Source organism: Anser anser, assembly GCF_964211835.1.
Source record: "Anser anser genome assembly, chromosome: 1".
Lineage (NCBI taxonomy): Eukaryota > Metazoa > Chordata > Aves > Anseriformes > Anatidae > Anser > Anser anser.
Window position 1 is genome coordinate 64,306,094 of NC_139720.1, and position 27,946 is coordinate 64,334,039.

Sequence of the window (27,946 nt, forward strand, 5' to 3'; positions counted from 1 at the left end):
CATATGCCTTTGGGGCTATCCCGCATGTGCCCAGCACTGAAATAAACCACATACCTACTTTATAACTCATTTGCTTTGAGTTGTAGAGTTCTTCCGCGATTCACCTGCAGCTACAAAGATTCTGCAGGTCAATGGGGATTAGGAACGCTGTTGCTGTGTTTCGGTGGTATGACTTCACCGAGAGTAAAATAGAGGGAAATGTGTTTTTGTAAAGAACGCGGTTACAACAGCCGTGGCACCTCGCCTGAAGCCTTCTAACCTACCCAAGGTCCCCCATACTTCATGTAGGCTTGGGAAAATACTCTATGCTAAATATTAAAGTCCCGGTATTTGGGGGTTTTCACAGTCTCTCAGCCTACTCCCTGAAGCATGACCCCCTGAGGCGAAGCCGCGCGGGCCTGCAGCGGGACTACATCTCCCATCATGCCCGCCAACCCGAGGCAGCCGCCGCCATTTCGGCACCGTCCCCCGGAGACGCTGGGCCTGAGCGACTCCCAGTGCCCCGCCGCCGCCATGAGCCGCCTCAGCGGCGGTTGGGACGGTGCCGGCGGGGAAGTCCAGCTCCTCCTGGACCTGTGAGTGCCGCCGGCCCTTCTCCCCGGGGGAGGCCGGCGGGTTGAGGGCCGGCCGGGCGGCTCTGGCCGCTGCCCTCCCTTGGGGAATGGCAGCGCTCCCGGGGCGGGCGTGGGGAAAAGGGGTGGCCGGGGCGACAGGGCTCTTGGCAAGCCTTTGGCAGGGGCGAGAGCCTCTGGCGGCTGAGAGGTGGGCAGGGAGGGTGACAGGGCTTGGCAGACGACTGGCAGGAGGTGAGGAATAGGTGACAGGGTGTGGCAGGCGGGTAGCAGGATGGTCCTCGACAAGTCTGCGTGCGGAGAGGTCCCCTGAGGACCCCTGCTTTCTGCTGGCTCTGGTGAAACCCCTGGGTGGTGGTTTGCTTTGAGGTTTTTGTGCTGTCAGGTTCCTTTGTGTTTAGGAGGGAGATAGGGAAAGGATAGGGCTAAAATACTTGGCTTGACAGATGAAGCAAATAGACAGTAAATGATAGGTAGACTTATTCTTCTTTAAGGGCACTGGAGATAAGATTTTAATTGCCCTGGTATAGCCAGTAAATGTTTTATGCCTTCATATAAGGTGCAATAACAGTGAAAGCATAATTTAAATGGTTCATTCTTTACGTTTCAAATCAGTAATGCACTCTGAAAACGTCTGCCAGTTTTTTTGATAAGGATGCAATTACTATATTTTACTCAAGCTAAATTTCAAACTCAGTGGCAAGAGACAGTTAAAAGTAACTAGAAGGTTTGACATAACTCGATATCCATATATCTGCATTGTTTATGGAGTATTTTCTGCAAATCTGAAGTAAGTAGTCTAAAATTGCAGCTCCCTATTCAAATGCAGCTGGGTTAGTCCCTTAGTATCCACAAAGGACACAAAAATTAAGTTTGTATTTTGTTTTTAGATGCAATTATTTCTATGTACTACAATATATGGTGACAATTTGCTTCTATCTGGATGAATGTAGCTTGCCAGAAATAGTTCATTTACTCTGTGGCTAAAATGTACGTGTTGTATGATAAATGTGTGTTTAGCACATACATACCAGATGTGCACTTTGTGACAAAGGACGGCTTGCCCATTCTTCCATGCAACTCAGTAGACAGCCATCACAAGAGAAGGGCTGTTCACATGGTAGGTACACACATAGCCCAGTAAAAAGGCTCAGAAAGGCTATTTGACTCACCCTAGCCAAAAGTAGGGTTCTGTTCTGTACCAAGGAGGTGCCGGTTCTTTTGAGATCTCAGTAGGTGTGGACACTCAAGGCTGGTTAACTGGTTTATTGTGTAAAGGAGTAGAAGACATGATAGTAATCCTACAAGCCATGTGGTGCTGGGAACACTGGCTGTCGCAGTGTCAGACAAGCCGCTTCGCGTTGATCAGCATGCTGCACAGACCGCATCAGAGGTGAGGTTCACAGTTGCTGTGGTCTTTAGAGCTTTGACAAGATTTTCTAAGAAGCAAACAGCTATTCATCTTACCTGCTGCCAAGTAGAGGAATGTTGCATTGAGATGAGACAAGACAAGAGATGTAGATGGTATAACCTGTATGTATTGAGTTGGAGCCATGTACACGCTTCTCCGTTGCAGTTGGTCAGCCAAGTTCATCTAGCACTCGTCAAGATTCAGCGAAAGCATTATGCTTGTACACATCTCCATAGGAATGAGCTAAAGGCAGTCCAGGTCTGTGCTCAAGTTATGCAGTAATCACACATACTGACATGTGGATGTCTAAACCCTAGGCATGTGGTGAGACTGATTGGATTCTGCTTGAAATCGCTGTCTCCTCGTTACTGTGTCTTCTGCAGGTACCCACTACAGGCATCCTTATTAAACTTTAGTCTAATTTGGTTTAACTCTAGACTGCTGCTGCCCTCACCCACTTGTTCTGGCAGCGTTACTGTATGACCTCAGTTTTAGTCAGGTGAATTTTCATTCAGATCAGTTGCTGAACAGCTTGCCGTGCAACTGTGAGTTTTAGAGTCAGCATGAGGAAGGTGCAGTTAAAAGTTGGACAGACAAGGGGGCTGGGGTTAGACTTTTCAGCCACTGTTTGGACTTCACATTCTGTTTGAGTGATGTGTAATAACAGCTCATCTGCTGATAAAAATCAGTTATCTTGCTTTTTTCAAAGCTTGAACAGCCACACTTTTCTTGTTCCTTATTATTTGTGTAATATATTACATTACATGCTTATGTTCTCATGATTAGCTTTGTATCTTAGACCTAGTAATTTCTCTTTACATGTACTGTGGAGCTTGATACTTCTTAACATTTTCTACTTTTGATTGGATACTAACTTATTTTATGCTACTTTATTAGTAGTGCTGTAGTGATTTCCTATATTAATATTACAACTATTATACCAGTAAGTTGAATACTTGAAAATAATACACAGCTTTGTTTTGTTTTGTTTTTTATATAATTAATTTTAGTGTATTGTTTAGTGTCTTACACTAATCAGGTGATGGCCATCTTCACTTTAAGCTTCTTGCTTGGGCTAACCCTTAAGCTTGTTGTTTTAACTAGCAGAGCTTATAGCAGAAACTCAGAACTGAAACAGACCTGTGTGTGTAGTAGTCCCTTCAATAAGGGCATTATTTTTAACATTTCCAAACCTGAAAGTGTATATATACAGGTGTTTCTTCTGATTCTTTGTATCTGCTGCTTGCTGCCCTTTTCCCCCCACCCCAAAAGAGCATTTAGCACTCCAGAGCTCACTTGCACAAAGCATCATAGGGGAAATATTTAGAAGCTTTTTTCTTCCCCCTCAAGTTATGTCCTATAGTAGCTTCTGTTTTCTGAAGTTACTGTTCCCAAGGTGAGAAGTGACTGGCTAACACATGCAGTCCCAGCTGATGCAGTTTAAAGGCCAGCACATTGCTGTAAACCAAAATTGTGGTTGGTGTACGTGATTATGCTTGGTTGAAAACTGACAGCATCAGAGTTTCAGGGCCTGGCAAGGAGGGAGGATGCCTGGCAGCAACAACGCTTACGGGAGAAGTGAAGGCAGCTGGGGCAGATAACAGCTCTGGTTCTCATACTTCTAGGAGGATGTTGTTATAAGGCTCGCAGAGCCCTGGCAGGTGTTACAACTTGTTAATGCCCACACATGAACTCAGAACCAAGAGAGCTTCTACAATCAAAAATGAGACTCAGAGAAATGCAGATCAAACAACAGATTAAAAGGTGTTTTAATTAAGATTGTCACTGCATGATGATGAAGTGTTCTGAACGTGAAGTTAAGTACTGCTTAGATATGACTGTTTCCCTGTGTTGTTTGTAGATAGCTCCTGTGTAACAGATGTCAGTAGCAGGTGGCCAGCCTCTTGCAGGTTAGTGCTTTACCCACCTTGTCAGAGTTTTTGAAGACTAAGGTCTGAAGGAAGGTATCAGAACAGTAGCAGATGGGTACAGCTGCATGAATGAAAACTGAGTGCAGAAGCAGAGCTTTAGTTTCAGAACAAAGCTCACTTTATGGTCTTGCTATGAATATAAATTATCTAATCCTAAGGAGCGCAGGACAGATGCATCTATTTTGTTATCCATTTTAGTATCCGTTCTTCTGGTTTGTTTCTTCTGTTGCATCCCACTTCTGTCATCAATTCCACTATTTTTTCCTGTATGACATAACTTAGTATAAGGTGTACCTTGATGTAAGCTAAACTGTCTGTAGAATAATTAGCTATAAAGATTGAATTTTTGTTTTATATATTGGAAATACACATTTACCCTGTTAAGTTTAAAGATCATGGACCTTTTCTGTTTTGCACCTCTTGACGTTTTTGGAACAAATGAGTGTGTTTTTGACACTTTGTACACAAGTCTAAACTATAACAATTTGTGTTCCGAGTCTGGTACGTGGAGCAGGGTAAAATGAGCTGGGGTTTTGAGCAAAGGAGTGGCCTTTTATCAGGTCAAGGAAAACTGCTCAGTTTTCTTTGCCCATGAAAAACAGGATCAATAGTTTTTGGTTTTTCTTTTCATTCAGACTGGGAAAAGTCTGTCTGCCAGATGAATATGTTATACTATTTACTTACCAATCTTTGTTGTTGCTGCATGCACCCATGTGACAGAAGTATAGATGCCAGCTAGGGCTGAGAGAGTTACTGTGCAGTTACAGGAGCTACTCCACATTGCTCCAGGTAAGGTGGGTTAATAGGAAAGTGTTCATCCTACAGATGCAGAATGGTTTGTAGGACAGTAATGTTTCCTTTCAAATTTTGTGCATAGGATTTAAAAATAAAAGTTGGGGTAGGGAATTTAATTTGGGTATCTATCATCAGTAGATAACAGAACTGTCAATTCAAAGCACACCATTGCTTATATGGACTAAAGTTTTGAAGCAACAGGGCATGGTGGGGTGCTAGCCTTCCTCAATTTTAGTTTTGCTCTGCTGTAACACTTTTTAAAGTCTTGGCATTACCTGGAAGTCAAAATGTTACCTTTCCCTTTATCTCTGGATGTTGGTTAGATTCATGCTAACTTATGTTCCTCACTTACCTAGGGACTTTGGTTTTGAAAATAAACTCTTCCTTCAGAGAGTTGCAATTTCTTCTCTAAGGACTAGCAGTTGTTTCAGAGCATGTGAGTGAGTGGTGATGGTTGTAAGTGCTTAGAAGCATTCATAAGCTCTTCCTGGAATTGTCTGGTGTTTCAGTGAGTCTGTGATTGTAATTTGCAGTTGCAGAACTTGGGACACTAACATTTTATGTATCCTGTGATACATTACTGTGCCTTAGGAGTCTTAAAAAGACAGGATTGTGTGATTGGTGTCCCTCTGTAGTACTCAGTGTTGTGTAAGTGATTACACTTCTGTGTATTGGACCTTGAAAATCATTATTTCAGATGTTCCACATAGGTACCGTTCCATGTATATCTGGACAATACTGGTCTCTTTGTTTTATTTTGCCTAAGTGAAGTTCTCCATGGTTTCTCCAAAAAGCTCTGTTCCATCCGGAGTCTCTTAATACTGTATTCTGACTGAAACGATCCCTTTTGCATTCACACAGATAAAGTTCCAGGGGCAGTATAGGATTTCAAATCATATCTTAAAGCATTATCCAGCATTCTGCAGTGCTAGTAGGCCAGTTAAAATGTATTTCTATTCAGTCATTCTGTTTCGGGTAAATGCTTCAGCCCTGTGTGTCTTTGAGATTAGTTTGCAATGTCTGACGGAGCAGTATCTCATGGTGGAAACTTTGTGTAAGTTTCCGTATCTGGCCAGGGGACCAGATTGCTCAGAACAGAGAAACAGTTTTGGCCCTTGAATACAAAAAGCGCAGGCAGAGCAGGATGTCACATGTACAGAAAATGCAGGTGGAGGAGTGTGTATTGGCGTTACTCTTTGTTCAAAATCTCTAGCCTGGTGAGCATGATAGGCTGTTTTCTTCAGGTTGATAAACCATTCTGAAGAATAAGCATATTGGAGGAGGGGGAAGGAGAAGGAGGCCTAAAAAACAAAGGCTATACTGAATCGAACCAACCACTGTTTCTGATTGCAATAGGATTTCAACCAGCTGTTCCTCTGTGCAAGAACCTTCCTTCTCATCCCAGGGTAGCTTACTTTCTTAAAGAAATGTTGCTGAGGCTTTTTGAATGCCTTGTAAAACTCATGGATTCACTTTCCCCTGTACGTTATATTTTCTGTGTGCCCACTAGATTTTTATTTGACTAATCCACTTTGTAGACCACAGGCTCGTTGATCTGTAACTTCCTGGCCCCTACTAAGACTCAAAAATGTATGCGTCAGGTGACAGTTTCCAGTCCTCTGCTGTCAGATTTAGTTTTAAGCAAAAGGTTAGAAGGGTTAAGCACTGGGTTACACAGCACCATTCATGTTAAGAGATCACTGTGAACTAGGCAGTGAACAAAATATTACAGTTGAAAATGTAATCTTAACCTTCGCTTCTGTAACTGAGGTGAAAGATGTCCCTTCCCTGGAACCAGCTGTATGAACTACAGCTTTTATTGCCCGTTGACTGGAGGTTCACCTGGTGAAAGGGCTTTTCTTAGGGCTCACAAATGTGCTACCAGCAAACTGATTTTGGTGAGCTGTGGTGGTGGCAGAAGTGAATGAGGCTGAATTTTACCTGCAGTTGTTTGGGGAGCACTTGGACGGAAGGATCAGCTGCTTGACCCAAAAGGGCAATAACTGAGTTGGTGGTAGCATGGAACAGCTGGACATAATAAGGTTTGGAAGCAGCACAGTTGGATGCAAAATTCGACATCTGAAGGCTTGATTGCTATGTGTAATGCCTTGTTTGACTGTACTGTATCTTTCCTTTCTTTCAGATGCATTCAGTGTTTGACAAAGAACGTTTCCAGATATATTGCAGATATCAAGCCGTTGCCACCCAACATAAAAGATAAACTAATTAAATTAATGAGCATGCAAGGGCAAATAACGGATTCAAATATCAGCGAGGTAAGAATCCATTCAGAACTGTAGTCTGAGGTAGTAAATACATGAGGATGAACTAAATGCAATTCTTTATGCGAGACAATGGATAAATTCAGGGCTGCTTACACTGTCCATATCTTTACCTTTTTTTGTTTCTTTTTCCTACACCCTGTAATGCTAATAGTTCTGTATTAGAAATAATGATTTTAGTGACAAGTAAATGCAAAACATTCTCCCATTCTCCAGTCAGAGATAATTGTCTTCTGTGTAATCAGCTGACTTACATCACCCCAATTCAGTACTAGAAACTAGACTATTGTAAACCACTCTGTTATTGAGTATACTATGTTTCAAAAAGCCAGTGCACAATTTTATAATTAAAGGATTTCAGGAAATTGTTAGAGTTCTGTTATGTTCTTGACATTAAGCACATGATCTCAGTACAATTTATTTAAATCTTGATTCTTTGAAATACGATTATGCTAGGGCTAGAAATAGATGGTTCACATTCTCTCCTCCCTTTTGCTCACTGATGTCTGTCAGTGTTTCAAAATGAAACTGGTTAATGACTTTTCTTCAGCTGTAAATTGAGGGACACATCTGTTCTGGTGTCTGTCTTGTTATCTTGTTTAGTTTCACAGGGAGGTGTGAGAAATGAGGAGAGCTAAAGGTTGACCTTGGTGAAAAAGGAAATGAATGACTCCCTGTTCATTCCTGCTTTTACCCGTAACTTGTAAGCAGCAGACAGTATCAGTTTCTCAGAGTCAGAATAGTGAAACCGAGATTGGATGCAGAATCATAAGTAGTGTGGGAAAACTTGCAAACAAAATGTTGTATCTTTAGGATGTACCATTTTTAATTGGGGGAAAAAAAGCAAGTGCTTCAACAGAGTCATTGTATTCTTTATCATATTTTGTCAAGTTTGTGTTGACAAAATTTGATTTTGGCTAGGTTTTCAGTAAGTTTTCCTTTCTAAGCATCCTAAGATAAGCATATAACTATAACCATATGACTGTGTATACATGCACAAAAAAAGTTAAACTCTCCAGTTATTTCCCAGACTGAGGATATCTTAAGTTATTATTTTTTTTTTTGTCTGGCTCTTTGCAAAATCTCATCTGCCTTTGTTTTCATTCAGCTGTTGATCGCTGCCTTCTCTAGGAACCATGTTTTCCATCTGATACTTGGATATTCTATTTTGGTTCTTTTTCTCATATGTTTTTCCTTTCTCTGTTCCTGCAGTTTCCTGCAATTCTCTCCTCTCGTTACCTGTAATAACATTTCTTGAACATGGTATATGCTAGCCTTCTTTCCTAACGGTTTCCAGGTTTATTTTTCTCATTTGGACATTTCTTTAAATGCTAGCCACCTTTATGATTCTGAATTCCTACTGTTTCTCCATACTGTTTTGCTCTTTAGCTTTTCTGTTCTTTCATCTTGCAGATATTCTTCTTGTTCAGTGTAGCAAAACCACCTTATGTTTAGCTCTTACTGTTCCTTGCTTGCATCATACATAACCTAGGTATTTTATGTTCTGTACGTTTGCAACGTCTCAGTTTGGCTTCCATATGGATAAGGAATGTCCTGTTTCTGCTACTGCTTCCCTCCTGCACTTTTGTTTTATAATTTCCACAGTATTATGGTATTATATACCGTTCTCTTGGATTTTTCCGAGCTATATTGTCTCATTTCCTTTACATGCATCCTTTCTTTGGTGTTGTCCAGCATTTTATTTAAGGTTTAAACTTCTTGCAGTGGAAATTCTGTTCACCTGCACTTATTTATTAGCTTCTGTTCATCTCTTACCTTCCTACTCTTGCATAGATTGGTATTATCATCTTTTTTTTTCTTTACTCCGCTTTTTGCTTGAAGCAGCTTTCCGTGGCATGTATGCTAAGCTCCTTATTACAGCTCAATTTTACCATAAAGATACATAAAGCACTTCAGAATTTGTCCACAAGAAATGTCTGTACTTTAATATCCTGTGCATTAAAACAGTCCTTAACTCTATCTTAATTCCACCTCTCTGGGACAAATTAGATTTTAGTATATATAGGGACATATATAGGGATAATATATATAGGGACAACTCCTCTAACGACACTCTCCCGTCAGCTGGGCTGCGATGGTCTCCACCAGGCACGGTGCTTTCTCTAGGAAGTCAGTGCACACCCAGACCGACTGCCCGTCCAAACATGCGGCAGTTCAGGTCTCCGGATGCGGGGAGTGTCTGAGCCTCTTGCTGCCATCGGCGGGGGGCAGAGAGACTGCTCGCGTGAGGTGCGAGCAGGTGGACGACCTGGTCCGCATGGTGGCAGAGCTCAAGGAGGAGGTGCAGAGGCTGAGGGATATCAGGGAGTGCGAGCGGGAGATAGACTGGTGGAGCGACTCCCTGCAGGACCGGAGGGAGAGGGACCAGGGTGAGACGCCCCAAAGGGGGGTGGACCCCCTGCCCTGTTGCCATCGGGCAGAGGGAGGGGACCTGCGAGTTGAGGAGGAATGGAGGCAGGTCCCTGCTCGACCTCGCAGGAGATGCCCTCCCCTTCCGGCGCCGCCTTCCCAGGTGCCCTTGAACAATAGGTTTGAGGCCCTGGAGCTGGAGAGACCGGTGGGTGAGGATGAGGTAGGAAGCCTACCCGGGAGGATGCCTGAGGTGAGGAAGTTGACTCCACGCCTCAGGACTGCCTCCACCAAGAAAGAAAGAAGGGTGATTGTTGTGGGCGACTCCCTCCTCAGGGGAACGGAGGGCCCTATTTGTCGGCCTGACCCCACACATAGGGAAGTCTGCTGCCTCCCTGGGGCCAGGGTCAGAGACGTTACCAGGAAGCTTCCAAACCTGGTTCGCCCCTCTGACTATTACCCGCTTTTGATAGTCCAGGCTGGCAGCGATGATGTTGAAAAGAGAAGCCTCAGGGCCATCAAACAGGACTATAGGGGGCTGGGACGATTGGTGGAGGGAGCGGGAGTGCAGGTGGTGTTCTCGTCCATCCCTACGGGGGAAGGGAGAGGCACGGAGAGGACATGGAAAGCTCATGTGGTTAATAGGTGGCTCAGAGGCTGGTGCCAGCATAGAAATTTTGGGTTTTTTCACCATGGGGAGCTTTACTCGGCACCTGGCCTGATGGCCCCAGATGGGTCTCTATCTCCAAGGGGAAAACGGATCCTAGGCCAGGAGCTGGCGGGGCTCATAGAGAGAGCTTTAAACTAGGTAAGAAGGGGGACGGGGCTCAAACAAGGCTTGTCGGAGCTGTGCCGGGGGAAACAATGGCTAGGCCGGGGAAGAAGGCGATGGCCCAGCTGAAGTGCATCTACACTAATGCACGCAGCATGGGTAACAAACAGGAGGAGCTGGAAGCCATTGTGCAGCAGGCAGGCTACGACTTGGTTGCCATCACGGAGACGTGGTGGGACCGCTCCCACGACTGGAGTGCTGCAATGCCTGGCTATCGGCTCTTCAGGAGGGACAGGCAGCACAGAAGGGGAGGTGGCGTGGCTCTCTACATTAGAGAATCTTTCGATGTTGTAGAACTCCAGGCTGGGAATGATAAGGTTGAATCCCTGTGGGTTAGGATCTGCGGGAAGGCCGGCAAGGCTAGCATCCTGGTGGGGGTCTGTTATAGACCGCCGAACCAGGATGAGGAGACGGATGAGGAGTTTTATAGGCAACTGACAGAAGTTGCAAAATCGTCGGCACTTGTCCTCGTGGGGGACTTCAACTTCCCGGACATATCCTGGAAACACAACACGGCACAGAGAAAGCAGTCTAGGAGGTTTCTGGAGAGCGTGGGAGATAGCTTCCTGACGCAGCTGGTCAGTGAACCTACCAGGGGTGGTGCCCCGCTAGACCTTCTCTTCACAAACAGAGAAGGACTGGTGGGAGATGTGGTGGTCGGAAGCTGTCTGGGGCAGAGTGACCACGAAATGGTAGAGTTCTCTATTCTTGGCGAGGCCAGGAAGGGGACCAGTAAAACTGCTGTCTTGGACTTCCGGAGGGCTGACTTTGAGCTGCTCAGGACGCTGGTTGGCCGAGTCCCTTGGGAGGCGGTTCTGAAGGGCAGAGGAGTTCAGGAAGGCTGGGCGCTCCTCAAGAAGGAAATCGTGATGGCACAGGAGCGGTCCGTCCCCACGTGCCCAAAGATGAGCCGGCGTGGAAGAAGACCGGCCTGGCTCAACAGAGAGTTGCGGCTGGAGCTTAGCAGAAAAAAGAGGGTTTATAATCTTTGGAAAAAAGGGCGGGCCACTGAGGAGGACTACAAGGATGTAGCGAGGCTGTGCAGGGAGAAAATTAGAAAGGCCAAAGCTCATCTGGAGCTCAACCTGGCTACTGCCGTTAAAGACAACAAAAAATCCTTTTACAAATACATCAACGCGAAACGGAGGACTAGGGAGAATCTCCATCCTTTACTGGATGCGAGGGGAAACCTAGTTACTAAGGATGAGGAAAAGGCTGAGGTGCTTAATGCCGCCTTTGCCTCAGTCTTTAGCGGCAATACCGGTTGTTCTCCGGACACCCAGTGCCCTGAGCTGGTGGAAGGGGATGGGGAGCTGGATGTGGCCTTCGCTATCCATGAGGAAATGGTTGGCGACCTGCTACGGAGCTTGGATGTGCGCAAGTCGATGGGGCCGGATGGGATCCACCCGAGGGTACTGAGAGAACTGGCGGAGGAGCTGGCCGAGCCGCTTTCCATCATTTATCGGCAGTCCTGGCTATCGGGGGAGGTCCCGGTTGACTGGCGGCTAGCCAATGTGACGCCTATCTATAAGAAGGGCCGCAGGGCAGACCCGGGGAACTATAGGCCTGTCAGTTTGACCTCAGTGCCGGGGAAGCTCATGGAGCAGATTATCTTGAGGGTCATCACGCGGCACTTGCAGGGCAAGCAGGCGATCAGGCCCAGTCAGCATGGGTTTATGAAAGGCAGGTCCTGCTTGACGAACCTGATCTCCTTCTATGACCAAGTGACGCGCTTGGTGGATGAGGGAAAGGCTGTGGACGTGGTCTACCTTGACCTCAGTAAGGCTTTTGACACCGTTCCCCACAACATTCTCCTCAAGAAACTGGCTGCTCGGGGCTTGGACTGGCGTACGCTTCGCTGGGTTAGAAACTGGCTGGATGGCCGGGCCCAGAGAGTTGTGGTGAATGGAGTCAAATCTGGCTGGAGGCCGGTCACTAGTGGAGTCCCCCAGGGCTCGGTACTGGGGCCGGTCCTCTTTAATATCTTTATTGATGATCTGGATGAGGGCGTCCAGTGCACCCTCAGTAAGTTTGCAGATGACACCAAGCTAAGTGCGTGTGTCGATCTGCTCGAGGGCAGGAAGGCTCTGCAGGAGGATCTGCATAGGCTGGAGCGATGGGCTGAGGTCAACTGCATGAAGTTCAACAAGGCCAAGTGCCGGGTCCTGCACCTGGGCTGCAACAACCCCAAGCAGAGCTACAGGCTGGGAGATGAGTGGCTGGAAAGCTGCCTGGCCGAGAAGGACCTGGGAGTATTGGTGGATAGTCGGCTGAATATGAGCCAGCAGTGTGCCCAGGTGGCCAAGAAGGCCAACGGCATCCTGGCCTGTATAAGAAGCAGTGTGGCCAGCAGGTCGAGGGAAGTGATTGTGCCCCTGTACTCGGCTCTGGTGAGGCCGCACCTCGAGTACTGTGTTCAGTTTTGGGCCCCTCGCTACAGGAAGGACATGGACGTGCTCGAGCGAGTCCAGAGAAGGGCGACCAAGCTGGTGAGGGGTCTGGAAAACAAGTCTTACGAGGAGCGGCTGAGGGAGCTGGGCTTGTTCAGCCTGGAGAAGAGGAGGCTCAGGGGCGACCTCATCGCTCTCTACAGTTACCTGAAAGGAGGCTGTAGAGAGGTGGGGGTTGGTCTATTCTCCCACGTGCCTGGTGACAGGACGAGGGGGAATGGGCTAAAGTTGCGACAGGGGAGTTTTAGGTTGGATGTTAGGAAGTACTTCTTTACCGAAAGGGTTATTAAGCATTGGAACGGGCTGCCCAGGGAGGTGGTGGAGTCACCATCCCTGGAGGTCTTTAAAAGACGTTTAGATGTAGAGCTTGGGGATATGGTTTAGTGGAGTACTTAGTGTTAGGTCGGAGGTTGGACTCGATGATCTTGAGGTCTCTTCCAACCTAGAAAAATCTGTGAATCTGTGAATATGTATTCAATGAATATGAATCTGTGAATAACAAAAGTAAGCAAACCTTTAAGTAATAACTGAACATGTGAAAAATCATTGGATAGGGAAACTCATACTCTACTATAATACTGTCTTTTTAAAGTAGCTAAAGTTGCTGTTCATTTAGAATTTAGAATCCACCTAATGGTTCTTTTTCCCCTTTTGCAGTCTTAATCTCTTATAAGATTTCCCACATGAAAACCAGTGGTTTGCTCACTTCCATTGTGTCTTAGGCAATTTGGAATTGTGAAAGAAAGCTGACAGTCAGGGAAAGTTATCTTGAATAAATTTTGATGATCACCTAGGCTTCAAGCACGGCTTCTCTGGCTTTGGCTGTATTTGTTCATTAAATGTGAATTCAGCAATATGAATGAAATAAAAATTGTTACTCTTGTGAAAACTACTCAGAAGCCTATTATGGGATATGTTGGTGGTTTCATGGCATAAAGAGATGTGTTTGGGGCTTCTGGCATTTGAGGAAAAAAGTTGTCAACCCTCCCTTATGTCTGCCTTTCATTTTGCAATTACAGTCTACTGAAAGTTTTTTGCTTTTTTCAGCAGGCTTGTTTAACGTTGGCATCTTGTATATTTGCTCAACAGAAGAACAGTATTCCTTATAATATCTTTGTAATATCTGTTTAGAATAGTGAAGCTGAGAAAGGAGTAGGCCTTTAGCAAGCTAGTCAGCTATGCTCTTACCTTTGCTTGCATATAGAGATTTACGATATGCTTTTATCTTTGTGAGATAAGGAAGGGAATGACGAGCTGAAGGGAGTAACACAAGGTGGTGTCAAAACTTGATCTAACATTCACCTTTTGGTCAGAAGAGATACAGACTGTTTGCACAGTGACACATGGAATGGAAAGAGGGGGCTATTAATATTATGTAATAAAAATCAGTGAGAATCCTCAAAACTGAAATTAAAGGTAAGATATGTGGCTATTACTAAAATCTGAAGGCTTCCATCACTTCAGGTGTAAGCTTTATAACTGCACTCTTGGGGAAGAGAAGAAGACCTGTGGTCTTGTGGGATTTAAAGAGCCTATTTTATGAGTATTTGAAACATCCTTATGGTATGATAACGAGTTTGCTTGTTTATAAGAAAAAGAGTGTGTGTGTAGTTGAGAAAAATACTCTGGGGTAAAATAGCTTTGAAGCTTGCCCTTATCTCTTAAGCAGATTTAAGATTTGATTACAATCAGTACTTACACTTCAGCTTTCTGCCATCAGAGTTGTGCTAGTAAGTCCAAGGATATTATCCTTAGTAAACATATCTGTGCTGGCTGAAGCACTAGTGTTAACAACTGTACCATCAGAATACTACTTACACTGCTTAAATAGTTGTGTTAATGTGTTCCCACTCTAGGTGTGATCACAAGCTGAACATTCATACTGTTGTGGCAAATGTAGCATATTTTCTTTAGAGATGTAGTTGTCAGGACTGGTAACCCCATCCTCTAGCGAGTATTTTAAGAGTTCTATGTGATGTCTAACAATACAGGTATTTCAGCTTTAAAATATGCATCGTCTATGACACAGCAGAATTTGACTGAAATGGTAGGTTTCTGTTACAGGTGTTGCATCCTGCTGTAGAGTCCCTAGACCTCCGAGACTGTGATATTTCAGATAATGCATTGTTGCAGCTTTATAACTGCAAGCAATTAAAAAAAATCAACTTAAATTCTTGCAAAGAAAACAGATTGGGAATCACCTCAGAAGGTATGTTATCTATGCCAGATAAGTGGGATCCTATTTCTGTTTTATTTTTCTTGCTAGATTGGAGTAAATTGCAGAAATATCTAGGGTAAATATTGCTTTAAGAAATCCCCAGTGTCACACCAATACTAATTAAAAGTAACTTCAACTGTGTAAATTATAGGCCTAGAGCAACGATTATCTTATGAAAGAGAGCTATCAGGTTACTGTAACACTAGTTTTCTGATAAAACTATGGTACATTGGGTCATATTTTCCACTTCATCTTAATTATTCCTTCCTCAAAATTTGTTCCAGAGCCCTTCTAGTACCACTGGGGTTGAAGTTTCAGGCTTGTGAATTCCTAGATTACTTTTTTCCCCTATGTTAATTAAATGTATTTGTTCTTTAGTTAGTAAGCAAGCTTACAGCATCTCCCCTGACTTGAAAGACTTAACTTGCTTTAAGATTTGGGATTTCAGTCTGAAGTTGTGTCAGGAGCTATTGGGTTGAAAGAATAAAGTTTGCTGAGTTTTATTTCCCACAAGTTTAGTTCTGTCTTTTTATTATACTTTTTCCTTTGTTCCATCATTAACTCAACCTTATTGAAAATTGAAGCAAAATATTGATTTATTTTTGAGTTAATATATTCCTTGCTTTAGATCAGCCTTTTCTGTATTTTCTTACCACTGCATGTTGATATATTTAACTAGAAAGATAAGCATTAGGTTAAACTTTTTTTAGTTAAGTTTGTTGACTGATTTTAATGTCACCTCATTGTTATGCTTTTTGACCACTAAGATATAGTTTGTGATGGTCTTCCCACCATGCTTTCATCTGTCCACTGCTACCTAGTAAATTTCTTAAGGTACCAGCTAAGCATAGAGCTCTTTATGTCTGTTTTTCCTCTATTTGGAGATTCCTGATTACTTTGTAAATAAAACTGGGAAGACTAGTTCTTTATTCACAAGTTTCTAGTCCATTCAACTTTACTAACTTTCCTGCTTACAAACTGAGCTCTTTTTAAACTGCAAATCAGAGTTAGAAAGCTTTTAATTTAAGCTGAAACAATTCTTATTCAAATGTACATGCAAACAGTTTAAAGAAGTGTTACCTCTTAATAATTTGTTAACAGGATTATTTTTTCTTAAGAAACCTGTCTACCACATCTATGAATATCTGAGCACTACCGTTACTAGGAAACATTTGCTCTGTAGGTTACATGTGGAGCATGTGTCTTTTAATACAGTATCCAGTAGTATTTGTTTCTCTATCTAAATTCATCTCCCCTTACTATCTTTTCTACCATTCTTTGCAAAGTAATTCTGACCCAAATACTATTTCATCCGCCTTTCTTTGAACTTTTTATGCAGTAAAATATCTTAATGGCGTTCAACTTTTAATTTCTATCCCGAAATTATGTAATTTTTTGTAGAGCTGAAATCATCATGTTTCTATGATCTCTAAAACAAATTCTTTTCATGAACTGCATCTGTAATTCATGTATTTTTATTTTATTGGCTACCTCCTGACACTTTTGTGTCAGTGTTTTGTTTGTTGCCAGCCCTCAGGGTTCTGAGGGCACCAACAGACCTTCGTGGCCATGACTGTTCTCAGCTGCAACAACCAGCTGCCCATGGGCCCTCAGTCCTGGCCTGGGCTGTGTCGTAGGTGTACATGGTTCCTGTCCTGCTTCTGAACTATTGTTTGGATTTCTTAAAATTGCCTTGGACATGACCTATTACCTTGCTTTTTCTGCCTAATGCTTGCTGGACTGTCAGTGGGACCCAGTACTACCATCAGTCTGCTCTGCTCACTCAGCTCAGGTGCTGTGGGGCTGTGCCCTGTGGGGCAATCACTCTACAATGCAAAGCTTTTTATTTTTTTTTTTTGCCGATGCAGCTCCTCTAGTTACTCAAGCAGATTCCGTTTAAGTTAAACCACTTAACTGGTGAACGTGTCCCAGTGTTCAGACCTTCCAGCAAGTAGAGTCTTTCAGGAGCCAGCAGAATATCACCTCAATTTCTGAGTCTGTGCACCTTTCTGTGTCTGCCACCAGTCTGGTGTAGTTGTCTGTGATTTCTCCCAGTAAGGATTTAGTAGTTATGTTCATCCCAGCTTGACCAGTGAATTTTTCCCTCTTACATGTTAAAAGTTATTTTCTTCTTAGATCTGCATCTTAGTTTCTTACCTCATTACAGACTGTGTATCATGTTATTTTCTGAATTTGCTCTGGTGGCCATGTTTTCAGTACTTCTTAGCAAGGACTTTCCATGCACATAGACCTGCCAAAATATTTCAAAAGAAGTCCAAAAATATCTATTCCTTTTTTCTGCTTCATCTGTAAAACATTCCTTTTTTTTTTTTACAGTTTATTCTAATTTCTTGTTCTTCCTCAGTTTCCCTAATCTCAATTTATTCTATTGTCTCCTTTCTCTTCCAAAGCAGTTTACTCCACCACCATCCTAGCTGTCCCAACATGCTAATCCATCTTCTGTTTCCTCAAGTTTCACGTGCCCATTTTCCAGCACAGCATAATGTCCTTTAACTTGATTTTTTCCCATCCTCTAGCTTTTCTCTAACTTGCCTTTATGATCACATGCTTCCATTCATCATGTTGGACCTACTATCTGTGTAACCATACTGACCAGGTGACTGAAATACTTCAGTTGTATGCATGGAGGTTGTTCTTCAAAAGACCTGCCACATCATCAAAACTGTGATGCAACTGCACCATCGTTTCCAGAGGCATCTCAAACCTTTGGCTTTTTTTCATGCACTCACTGAGATGATACTTCCTGTATATAACATCCCTCAGGCATCCCTCTGCACTATGGAAGGGAATTCAGCATTTAGAAATCCTTATCAACTTTGGCGTTCTTCAGCAGTGCCACTAAACAGGTTTCCACTCTTGTTTGGTATTGTCATTTTCTTTCTCCTTGTGCGGAAGCAGAATCTTGCTGGCATGGCATGAGATGAAAGTTGAGCAGTCAGTGACCAGAGGACAGTACATTGGTTTCAGCAGGGTGATTATGCTAAAAATAATACTAATAATAAAAAAATTAAAAAGACCAATTCTTTAAATTGCTGTTTCTTTGATAGGTATCATAGCCCTGGCCTTATCCTGTCCCTACCTGCGTGAAGCGTCTTTCAAAAGGTGCTGTGACATAACTGACAGCGGAGTTCTCGCTCTTGCGCTCAACTGCCAATTCTTACAAATAGTGAATTTGGGCAACTGCTCGGGCATCATGGATGCTTCTCTGCAGGCACTAGGAGAAAACTGCAAATTTCTTCACAGTGTGGACTTTTCATCTACTCAGGTAATTATGGTGGTAGTTGGCTAGTTAACTTTTTTTATTTATTTATGGTTGACATGATAAACTTGAAACAGGATTTTTTTTAGATCTATTCCTAAGAAGGTCTAAGACCACAGTTTGTTTCCACTTTCCTCCTCTTAAAGAAAAAGATAGATACGTTTTGCATGTCGGTAACCAGAAAAATACACCATTTTGGTATTACAGTATATATTGTGAGCTAACAATATGTATGTTTTATTAGTATCCACCACATATTGGAGACTTTTTTTCAGTGTCTTTATTTAGTACAATCATTGTCTTCAAGTTATAAAATATTTCTTAAAAAGAAAATAAAACCTTGGAAAAATTATCATCATCTTTTAGGTAAGACAAACTGACCTGAATAATAATAATAATATAGAACATTGAGCAATATAAGCCCAGAGTAGAAGTAAAGACTCCATAACTAGTTCTGGTTCAAGAGCAACTCTGCTTTCTGAATGGCTTGTCAGAGTTATGTTACGGAGTCAACAGGGAAAGAATAACATTAAAAATGTTGGAAAGGACAGATAAGAGGATTTAACAGTGGTTAGTATTTAGCATGAGAAGGGGGGAATCAGCTGCAACGGCAATACTAAGACTGGCTTTATAATTATAGTCAGATAATTAAGTGGATGAAAGGAATTGTTGAGATAATGAAGTGTAGCGTGCAGTTGGCTGTGGTGGTGAGTGATTACTTGAATGTGAGTCATACACAGAGCATTCATAATGAAGTGTCAGATTTGGAAAACATGGAACAGGTTCATATTTTAGATGCTATTCTTCTGCTTTAAGTTTTTCCAGAGGTAAGGCATCAAGAGTTTTTTTCCTATTCTTTGGTAATTTTTATTGGTATCATTTAACTCTATTTCTTCAAACTTAACTCTGTTTCTTCAAACTTTAGTTCCCTTTCCTACCTCCTTAATTCCTTTATGTGAAACAGATAAGTTTCCCAGTATATGTTTTACTTGAGATGAAAAGTTCTTGAATAACTAGATGTTTCAGCATCTTTTGTTCCTTTCTGATCGTCAGTCATACGGTGATAAAACACTAGAATTCTGAATTTCATTGTACTGAAATATGTGAAACATATCAATGAAGTAAGCTTAAAATATTTCCCTGTGATATTGCTTGTTACAGATGAGCAGCCTGAGGGGGGGAACCTGGGTGACTCATGCCTGTAGAGATTCCAAGACCTCACCATGTTCTTGTGTTTGAGTGCCAGAATGAACAGTAAAAATAAGTGGAACTGGCAAACCTGTGTGAAAGAATAAGACAGTGAGGAAGTTGGAAGTAAATGAGCAGGCGAAGAAGGGCACAACTCACTAGAAGCTCAAGGAAACAGATGTAAGCTAGACTACAAAGGGGCCAAATGCCACAGAGTGGTGTAACCATTTCTAAAAGTAGTCTTGCCTGGTGACTGCAGAGAGATGAAACACAATAAGCAGAAGTTACAAGGACTGGTACAAAAATAATAATAGGGTGGGCAAGGCAAGGGAAAGATTGAACTTAGGAGGAGGTGTAGCTCTGTATCCCCTGCATACACACAATGTATAAATAGAAGCTTGGCCTGAAGAATTCTGCTACTCTAGCCTGGGACTGCATAAGAAATCTGTTTATGCTTATGTGTAAGCATGCTTACGTTACCATTCTGAGGAGTTACGGTTTTTACACAAACCCTATGCCTTCGGCTGTACTTCTAGTCTGCTCTAAATCCCAGAAGTGTTAACAGGTAGGAATACAGGCTCATAAGTCCCAATCCCTGCACTAATTATGCAGTACATTTCCTCTGTAATGTTCATTGATTCAGTATATGGCAAACAATTGCAGAAGGAAACTTACCTGAAGGGGCTGTGCAAACTACAGTTCTGTGCAGGGCTGTTTAATTCTCTGCAAAATGTGTTGGCAAAAGCAGGAATGTTGCTGGCTAGCTATTTTACCTATCCAGACGCTTCTCATATAGAACACAACTGGGTTGCTTATATGCTTAACTGCTGCTACCTGAATATGTAAGCCTTTGTTAGTTGTGCAGGAGTTTGGTGACAATTAGTCTATATCAAAAAGCTGATATATTTATGGCTTGATGCGAACTGTAAGTGGTTTATCCTCGGTATGGGAGTGTACCCCCTGATGAGGATGGGCAGTTGCAGTATTACAGACAATTCAGCTAGATAGTTGATAGTGTAGGAAACAGTACTGCAACACCACAGGAGTAGTATAGCAATGCTTAATTCCCCTTATAGGGAAGTGAGGGGCCTTTGTTTTAATGAGAGCTGGTTTGGTGCTCTCGTGCTGTCATAACCATATACTCACAATCATCAAGAGAGCATTCAGATGGTCTTTCCAGTGTTCAGGCACCAACCACTAAGTGTGGTCAAGGTTTGTTTTGATGACGTGGACAAAAAGGGGATACAGGCTATCAAATCTTCATTGCTTAACTGAAGTTGTTCTTAAGCTGGTGAGGATGTACTGGTTTAGGATGTGGCATTTTATAACCTTTAAGAAACGACAGGGATTAGCCTCTCCATTCTGTTCCACATATGGGATTTATTAGAATTTACTCATTTACTGTGCTTTGTGTCCTGGTGTGGGTGTCTTGAGAAGCTAAATGTGCTGTCAGCCTGATGACGTGCTAAGCTAGATACTGACAATACCTGCTATTCTTATAGCCCTTTGTGTACCTTTACACTGGGATGTTCCTGTTCATTCTCCATTTGCACTGGTTTGACCCCTACTAATACATTTCTGTACAGCAGACTTGCAATCGATGGCCAGTAGGCATGAGACAATTTGTGCAATGGAAGTACTGAAGTCTTAAACAGAAACATCTTGTGGTCTCTGGATTCTAGCTGTCAAATTTGGTTGAGCCTCACTGTGTATATTTGATAACTGTTATTCCAGTTGTCTTATACAACATCTGTCGGAAATGGGGAGGAAGTTTAATGAATTTGGAAGAGAACATGTAAATTATTCTTTCTGTCTTTCTGAGGAAAAGACAGTCTGTTGTGTTTCTCTTCTCTCTTGCAGGTAATCGTTGTTTTGTGGCTTTCAGTAGCCAATCACTTCAATAAACCTTTCAGTGAAAGAGTATGATGAGTGCTTTGACTGCTTGTTTGAGGGAATTTAGTTGTAAGTAGCTGGTTTGCTTCAGGTTGAGTAAAAGTAAGACTCTAGATAGAAGCCTGCTGTGATTACTTTTGTTTTTCTAATGGAGGAACTTCCTTCAAGAACATTTCTAGCAGTCATGAAAACAGCAGGGAAATTGGTATAGGCAGAGCAGAAGTGCCTTATAAATAAAAATGTCATGCCCAGACAGTAGTAGTGTTAAATGAGCCAATGAAGCTACAAAATAGCAGTTACACAGTTGGAAACATCCCAGCAGAAAAGCTGGGGTGGATCACATGGCAGTATAATGCAAGTACTTAATAGACAGGAAAAAACATACTAGGATAATTTTCTCTACAAACTTAGTTGGGAAGAAAATATAGTAATGGTAGATGTGTTTAGTGACTGCACGGAGTGAATAAATTATTATACAAATGTTTCCCAAATAGCCATGCTTGAAAAATTGAGCTTTAATCCATTGTGTTAATAACTTTTTTTTTCTAGGTAACAGATGATGGCGTTATAGCACTAGTGAGTGGAGTGTGTTCAAAGAATTTAAAGGTAAGCTATTTAACCGAACAAAGAAATGAAAAAAGCAAATACCTGCATTTCTACTATTAGTAGCATTATTATTATTTCTTCTGAAGGAAGTTTGTTATTGAATTTTACCGTTGTGTACACACTTGCCCTGGTTTTGGTTATGAATTAAATACTTATTTTCTGTTTCTCTGTACCACTGCCTCAGATCAGTTTCTTGACAACCACAGTTTCTTTTCAAGATGAGTTATCTTCTATCGAATGTAGTTTGCTTATTTTAACTGGTGGTTTTTTTAGAGAAGTTTTGAATTATTTTCTAACAACATTAGTGCACTTGCTCTGTCAGTATTCTCTTACCTCTTCTGTATTATTACTGTCCAAAATGTACAGAGAATTATATTCTTATGTATAAGCCCTTTTTCTTCAAACAATAGAAAATCAGTTCACATTTTACTTATCATTAAAATTGCCAAATTATGAAATGTGGCCTCTGGTATTTCCTGGTCGTGTTGCTGTTGCTACGATTTCTTTGAAAGCGTACAGGTTTTCTTTCAGATGTACTGTGCATGGATGCCTGTGGAAGCAGTAGTAGATCAGGAAGAACAAGTTAGGTAGCTTATATAAGACCTGCTTTATCTATAAGTATTAAAGAAAGGTTGAGGTGGTGGGCACAAGTAAGTCCAGAAGCTTCTAGGAACTCCAGGGACAGGGAAAATACTTCTAATGCATGCAGAAGGGAAGAGAGAGAGAAGTCATGATAGAAAGTAGATCTAAAGAGTACAAGACAATCCCTCAGACTCATAAGGTCTTTAATCCTTCCCAGTGGAGAAGACAGCTCCATGGCAAACTTAAAGCCTTTTGGCGTTAAGTTTGCATATCTTAGTCACCTTTCCTGGAAATTCTGAAGTATTCCCTGGACTGCCATGAATCTGTAACTTGGCAGACTGGCAAAGAGAAGCAATGCTGAGGTAAAGAAGGTAAAAGACTGTGTAAAATCAATCACCGAATGGCTTGGGTTGGAAGGGACCTTAAATATCATCTAGTTGCAACCCCTCTGCCAGGGGCAGGGACACCTCCACCAGACCAAGTTGCCCAGGGCCCCATCCAACCTGGCCTTGAGCACCTCCAGGGATGGGGCATCCACAACCTCTCTGGGCAGCCTGTGTCAGTCCCTCACCACCCTCATAGGAAAGAATTTCCTCCTAACATCTAGCCTAAATCTCCCCTCTTTTAGTTTAAAACCATAGCAGGACTTTGTTTAGAAGAGAAAGTATTTTAAAATGAAAAGTGTCTGATTATCATGCTTACTATCGAGATATAAAGTGAGATCATAAATAGAACTAATAATGTGAAAATCCTCAGTTTGTCTAATAAAATTGTTTACATCTGCTAGAGCCTAAAGATTCTTGCATCAATTGTTCTACCTTTGATTTCTAACTTAAATGAGGCCTTGTTTAAAAAGTGGCTAATTGTACAGCCCATGCGAGTGTGTTTGTACAAAAAATACACTTTCTTGTCCCTTGTTATATAATGGTAGAATTCCATAATGCTGGCTTTGATTTCAAAGAACTAGTGGAAAATTTCAGTCATGCCATTTTGTCTCTTGACAAAACTTCCCTGTACGTAAGACTGGGACGTACCTCCTCGATAACATTTTTAAAGGTCCTTTAGGATAGACATGATACAGAGGGAGATAAAATCCATACTACTGTTAAGTTTGTTTGTTTTCCTCTGCTTAGTACTTTCTTCAAAGCCATATACTTAAATGCTTTTGCATTTGGAAGGGGGAGGGGTCCTGCTTAATAAAGCAAGATATTTTTTTTTTGTGAAATCACATGATTTTTAAAACAGATGTTGTTGGTACAAAGAACTAGAAAAGCTTAGGTCTCTGGTTTATAACCACTGAGGAAAACTTAATAGAAAATATGGAATTATTTGCTACCGTCTGTCTAACTCTTTTCTTTGTTTATGTCATGCTCCTCATACCTCTGCTTCATGTCATAAGGCTAAGGTGCAATGATCTAATGTCAGGCACACGGTGAAATTAGTGTCTTAAAATGATCTTAACTAATAGGCAGATTTATAAATCTTTTTACTTCATTCAGAGGCATTCAGATTCCACGCTTCACTCACTCATTATAATGAAGTAAGAACTATACATACACCAGTTTTTGTGTATCTTGCTTCTGTGAATACAGTTCTTGTTTTGTGTGTTGTCATTCTGTGCAAGATTGCATTTATTACAAAAGGTCCTTTTCACTTCTGTTTTCTTTCAAGATCATTGGAGTTCATCATTTTGAAAGAGACTTTCACAATAAAACACTGCATATTTGGGGCACCCAAAGAATATTATTCCAGATCCTATTTCTATTAGCTCTGATATTCCCTTTTTTGCATTTCTCCTTGTATGTTGTCTTTCTGGATACATGAAGTAGTCTAAAGAACAACCATTTTAACAACAAGACCAAGAAAATGATGATAACCTGTTAAAGCCGTAGGAGTGAACTATCAGAATGAAGGAGGATGACTGCAGATATGGAGACTGTCAGAGTGATTGCTGCAAATGCGATGCTGGAAAAAAACTTTCTCTCCTTCCAATCCATGGAACAAAGATAACGATAACAAAGGGAATGGGTGTCTAGTCATAGAAGAAGTACTTTTAGGAACTTCTTACTATATAGAACTTCTTCTAGTGGAGACTGGTGAATCGTGCCTGTTCTGGGAAAACTCAGAAATCGGTCTGGAATCTATTCTCCTGGACAGCAAATTGGAAGGAGAATGTGTGTCGTAGGAAAACTAATGAATCTCTAACTCTGTAGAATCTCACTGAAGAGTTTTTTCAGTTGTCTTGAATGATACATGCATTTGAGATACATTGAGATATATATGTGGAGAAAAGTCAGCTTTATGTTTTTAGTTTTGACACTTGATAGAAAAGCTGTCATAATTTTCCTGAGCATTTCCTGGTCACTACAGGATCATATAAGGGATCAGTGCACTGAGGAACAGGAGGTCATAATTTCTTCTGGGTGGGGATCTCTGAAGATGTTTGGGCAGATGAAAGCTTTACCTCCAAAACTGGGTTCTCTGATAGGCTTTTTTTTTTTTTTTTAAACTATCTTCATGACAGGAGATCCACATGGAACGCTGTGTAAATCTGACTGATGTTGCTGTGGAAGCAGTCCTGACTTGTTGTCCAAAGATACACATTTTTCTCTTTCATGGATGCCCACTGATAACAGGTGGGTCAAATGATGCAGGGAGTACAAAGAGTAATGACTTCCTGACAGTATGTTCTTGCTCACTGGAAAATCACACTATGCTTTGCAAATTATGCAATACATGTAATAACTTGCTAGATAACGTAATAAATGCACACTGAGGTTTTCAAAGCAAGATGAGAGTTTTGCTTTGAAACCTGGCAGCCTCCAGAGAGGGAGTTTTCCTGTTGCTGTTCTTTTCCTCTCAACATGGTGATGGAGTCCCAGAGTAGATGAGAAGACTTCAGGAAAATATTTTACCATATTTAAAAATTACAACCTAATATATCTTTACTACTGTCCTAGACTGTGCTCACATTTTTGTCACTAACGTAGTGTCATTACAGTGCAATTAGCAAAGACTGATCAATTGCAGATTCAGGTACAGAACAGCTTTTTCCGAAGGTTCCTGGCTGTTATCTCTTCCATTCTTGGTTTTCCAGATACGTTACATACTTTCCCATTCTTGCTTGCCTGACAACAGACTTCATAGATTGATAAATACGCTATATGAAACTAGATTTTTGACTTTTGTATCAAAGCAATCTAGAACAAAGTCCTATGAAGTCATAAAAAGATTAAGCTATTGGCATTACACAGTGCTAAATATGCTCAAGAAAGTTGAAATAAGAGCCATAGCTTTTCCTTTCCTGAGTTTTATGTGATAGAAATGGTTGTTTTTAAAATGTAATTTACATTAAAGCAACAGCTGTGTATTTATTGAAACTTATACAAAGAATAAGCCACTTAAGCAGATATGAATAAGCAATGCTTTCTTCACCGTCCTGTGTGGTTTTGCTGTCTAGTTAACTGAAGTTTCCTCTTCTTTAACCCTCTGAAAGATGTACTGCTTCTATGAAACCTACTAAATGAAGCCTAACAGAAAAGCAGGACACAGAAGTTCATCACACTTGAGTGTATTCATTAAATTCTAAAAGAAAAAAGAGACTTTACTCTCCCAATACCTATCTACATTTTTTATGTTTGGCTGTTTGGTGATACTTTACAGTTATGTGAGTGGAGAAAGAACAGAATGGTTTGAAATTATTATTGCTGTACATAAAGTGTAATTGTGATCAAACCATCAATATATTTTCAGAAGGAATAACAAGAAATTCCTTTTTTCTTTTGTAGATCGCTCCCGAGATGTTCTAGAGCAGCTAGTCATATCAAACAAAATCAAGCAAGTGACGTGGACCATTTACTGATTATTTTTTGTCTGTGTATGTATGAGTGTAAAGTTTACAGATGGGAGAGCTGCTTCAGAAAACAAGCACCTCGGAGAAACAGCTGGTGACTTTTGCACTTCCAGATTGCTTCTCTCCTTCTTCCCACCAGAGGTCTCCGTTGCCATTCCTGTCCTTGCATGTGAGCCTGGGCTCTCTGCTTAAGCAGAGTCCTGTCTTTGCATCACTGGTCATACACCATTAAGAGGAAAGTTAAAATGATAATCAGTGTTACACTGTCATCTCTCAGCCTCTTTGAACGATCAGATTTGTCACTATTTAGCATCTTTTAGCATCTTAGCTACTTACCTGAATCTAGTATTAATTATCTGTTCCGAGGTTGTAATCTGAGAGGGTAGTTGCAATTAAAAATGCCAAGCCCACACATAATATTAATACTTACACAGAAGTGTCTGCAAAGTTGGGACTTTAATTTGACAAAAGTCAGCAGCGAGAACTGATAAATGGAAGTGTTATTAATAGCAGTGCGAATATATTTTATGTAGTAACAATCTCCTTTTTACTGTGTACTTTTTCTCAGCCTGGAGGAAAAACTGTACGTGCTTTTCTTTTGATGTTACTGATGCTAAAGGTTCCTGTCTTTATGTACTATCAAATGTTTACAGGAGTTTTACACATCCAAAAATACAGTCTGTGAACATGTAAACATAAAGTAGCTTTGAAATTATTGTGGTGATTTAACATATTTCAGAATAGTGCTTATGACCAATAAAATAATCTTGTATATGGGCAAATACTCATTTGCTCTGGCTCTATGTGAAAATCACTGGAAGGAACAAAATGTTGGTCCTCATAAGCGTATCTGTGACTGAAGTAGGATCAGGCAATGTCTGGGTACACGAATCTCAGGATGGCAGAGTTCAACAGATTTTATGTTCTGGTATATGCAATTTATTACATTTCCAGTGGCCTCCAGAAGATGAAAATACGTTTATTTATGTGTTGTGCAATTGTAGTCATTTTTTAAATTAAATTTTAGAAATGTAGAATGAGTTTATTACATGAGGGAGCAGTGTTCTTGTTAGCGTAGCAATCACATAACCACCAAGTGATTATATGAAGGTGCTTTATTCAGCGCTGGAAGCCGGGCCAGGTGCCCAAATCTGGCTTCAAGTCCCGTTACATCCCAATCGTTATTTATACCTTCAACATTACGTAAGGCATCCATATTCATTACAGGTTGCAACATCAGCCTCGCATTCCATTCTAATTAGCTCTCCTCCCATTTGCACTTGCGTGGTGCCTCCGGTGGTCGTCCAGGTGGTCGTCCAGATGAAGTAAGGAGTCTTCCTCTCTGTTAAACTTTTCACCTTTCTCACTCGATGCATGCTCCCTCCGCTCCTTGGTTCTGGTTCAACTCGTTTCAACATTTTCAGGTTCTTATCAAAGGTCAGGTTGTACCTGTTCTCTGTCAGGGGTCCCTTTCAAGAATTCATTTGACCGTTCGGTATACTCCCTATAACAAATATCTCAGTATACATAGATAAATTTGATAATGTAGATACATTTGATAACGCTTATTTATATTTTATGACCCATCACCAAAGAAACATCAAAACATTCATTTGGTTTTCCCCAACACTAACATTCTTATCACAATTGTGAGTTATGCTCACTGGCTTTGCTGAAGCAGTA

At 41.5% G+C, this 27,946-nt stretch overlaps 1 protein-coding gene across 5 annotated transcripts; it reads left to right on the forward strand.

Annotated features, from left to right (window-relative positions):
• The first annotated feature begins 399 nt into the window (after window positions 1–399).
• Window positions 400–27,295, forward strand: AMN1 (antagonist of mitotic exit network 1 homolog). 5 transcript variants are annotated; one of them, XM_083820410.1, is made up of 8 exons: window positions 787–1,692; window positions 1,799–1,965; window positions 6,853–6,985; window positions 14,708–14,852; window positions 17,930–18,147; window positions 21,772–21,828; window positions 24,935–25,046; window positions 26,199–27,295. In XM_083820410.1, the coding sequence occupies exons 1-8, from the start codon at window positions 1,561–1,563 to the stop codon at window positions 26,270–26,272; spliced, it is 1,038 nt and encodes a 345-aa protein (XP_083676536.1). In that variant the 5' UTR covers window positions 787–1,560; the 3' UTR covers window positions 26,273–27,295. The 5 variants fall into 5 exon arrangements, with proteins under 5 accessions (XP_083676537.1, XP_083676538.1, XP_083676536.1 ...); XM_083820411.1 differs by lacking the exons at window positions 787–1,692; window positions 1,799–1,965 and adding an exon at window positions 400–575; XM_083820412.1 differs by lacking the exon at window positions 24,935–25,046 and having other exon boundaries at window positions 618–1,692.
• Window positions 27,296–27,946: the final 651 nt, after the last annotated feature.

Coding starts and splice junctions, on each gene's coding strand:
- AMN1 (XM_083820410.1), top strand. CDS start 1,561: ATGTACGTGTTGTATGATAAATGTGTGTTTAGCACATACATACCAGAT. Junction 6,986..14,707: donor CGGATTCAAATATCAGCGAG/GTAAGAATCCAT, acceptor TTTCTGTTACAG/GTGTTGCATCCTGCTGTAGA. Junction 14,853..17,929: donor ATTGGGAATCACCTCAGAAG/GTATGTTATCTA, acceptor TTTCTTTGATAG/GTATCATAGCCCTGGCCTTA.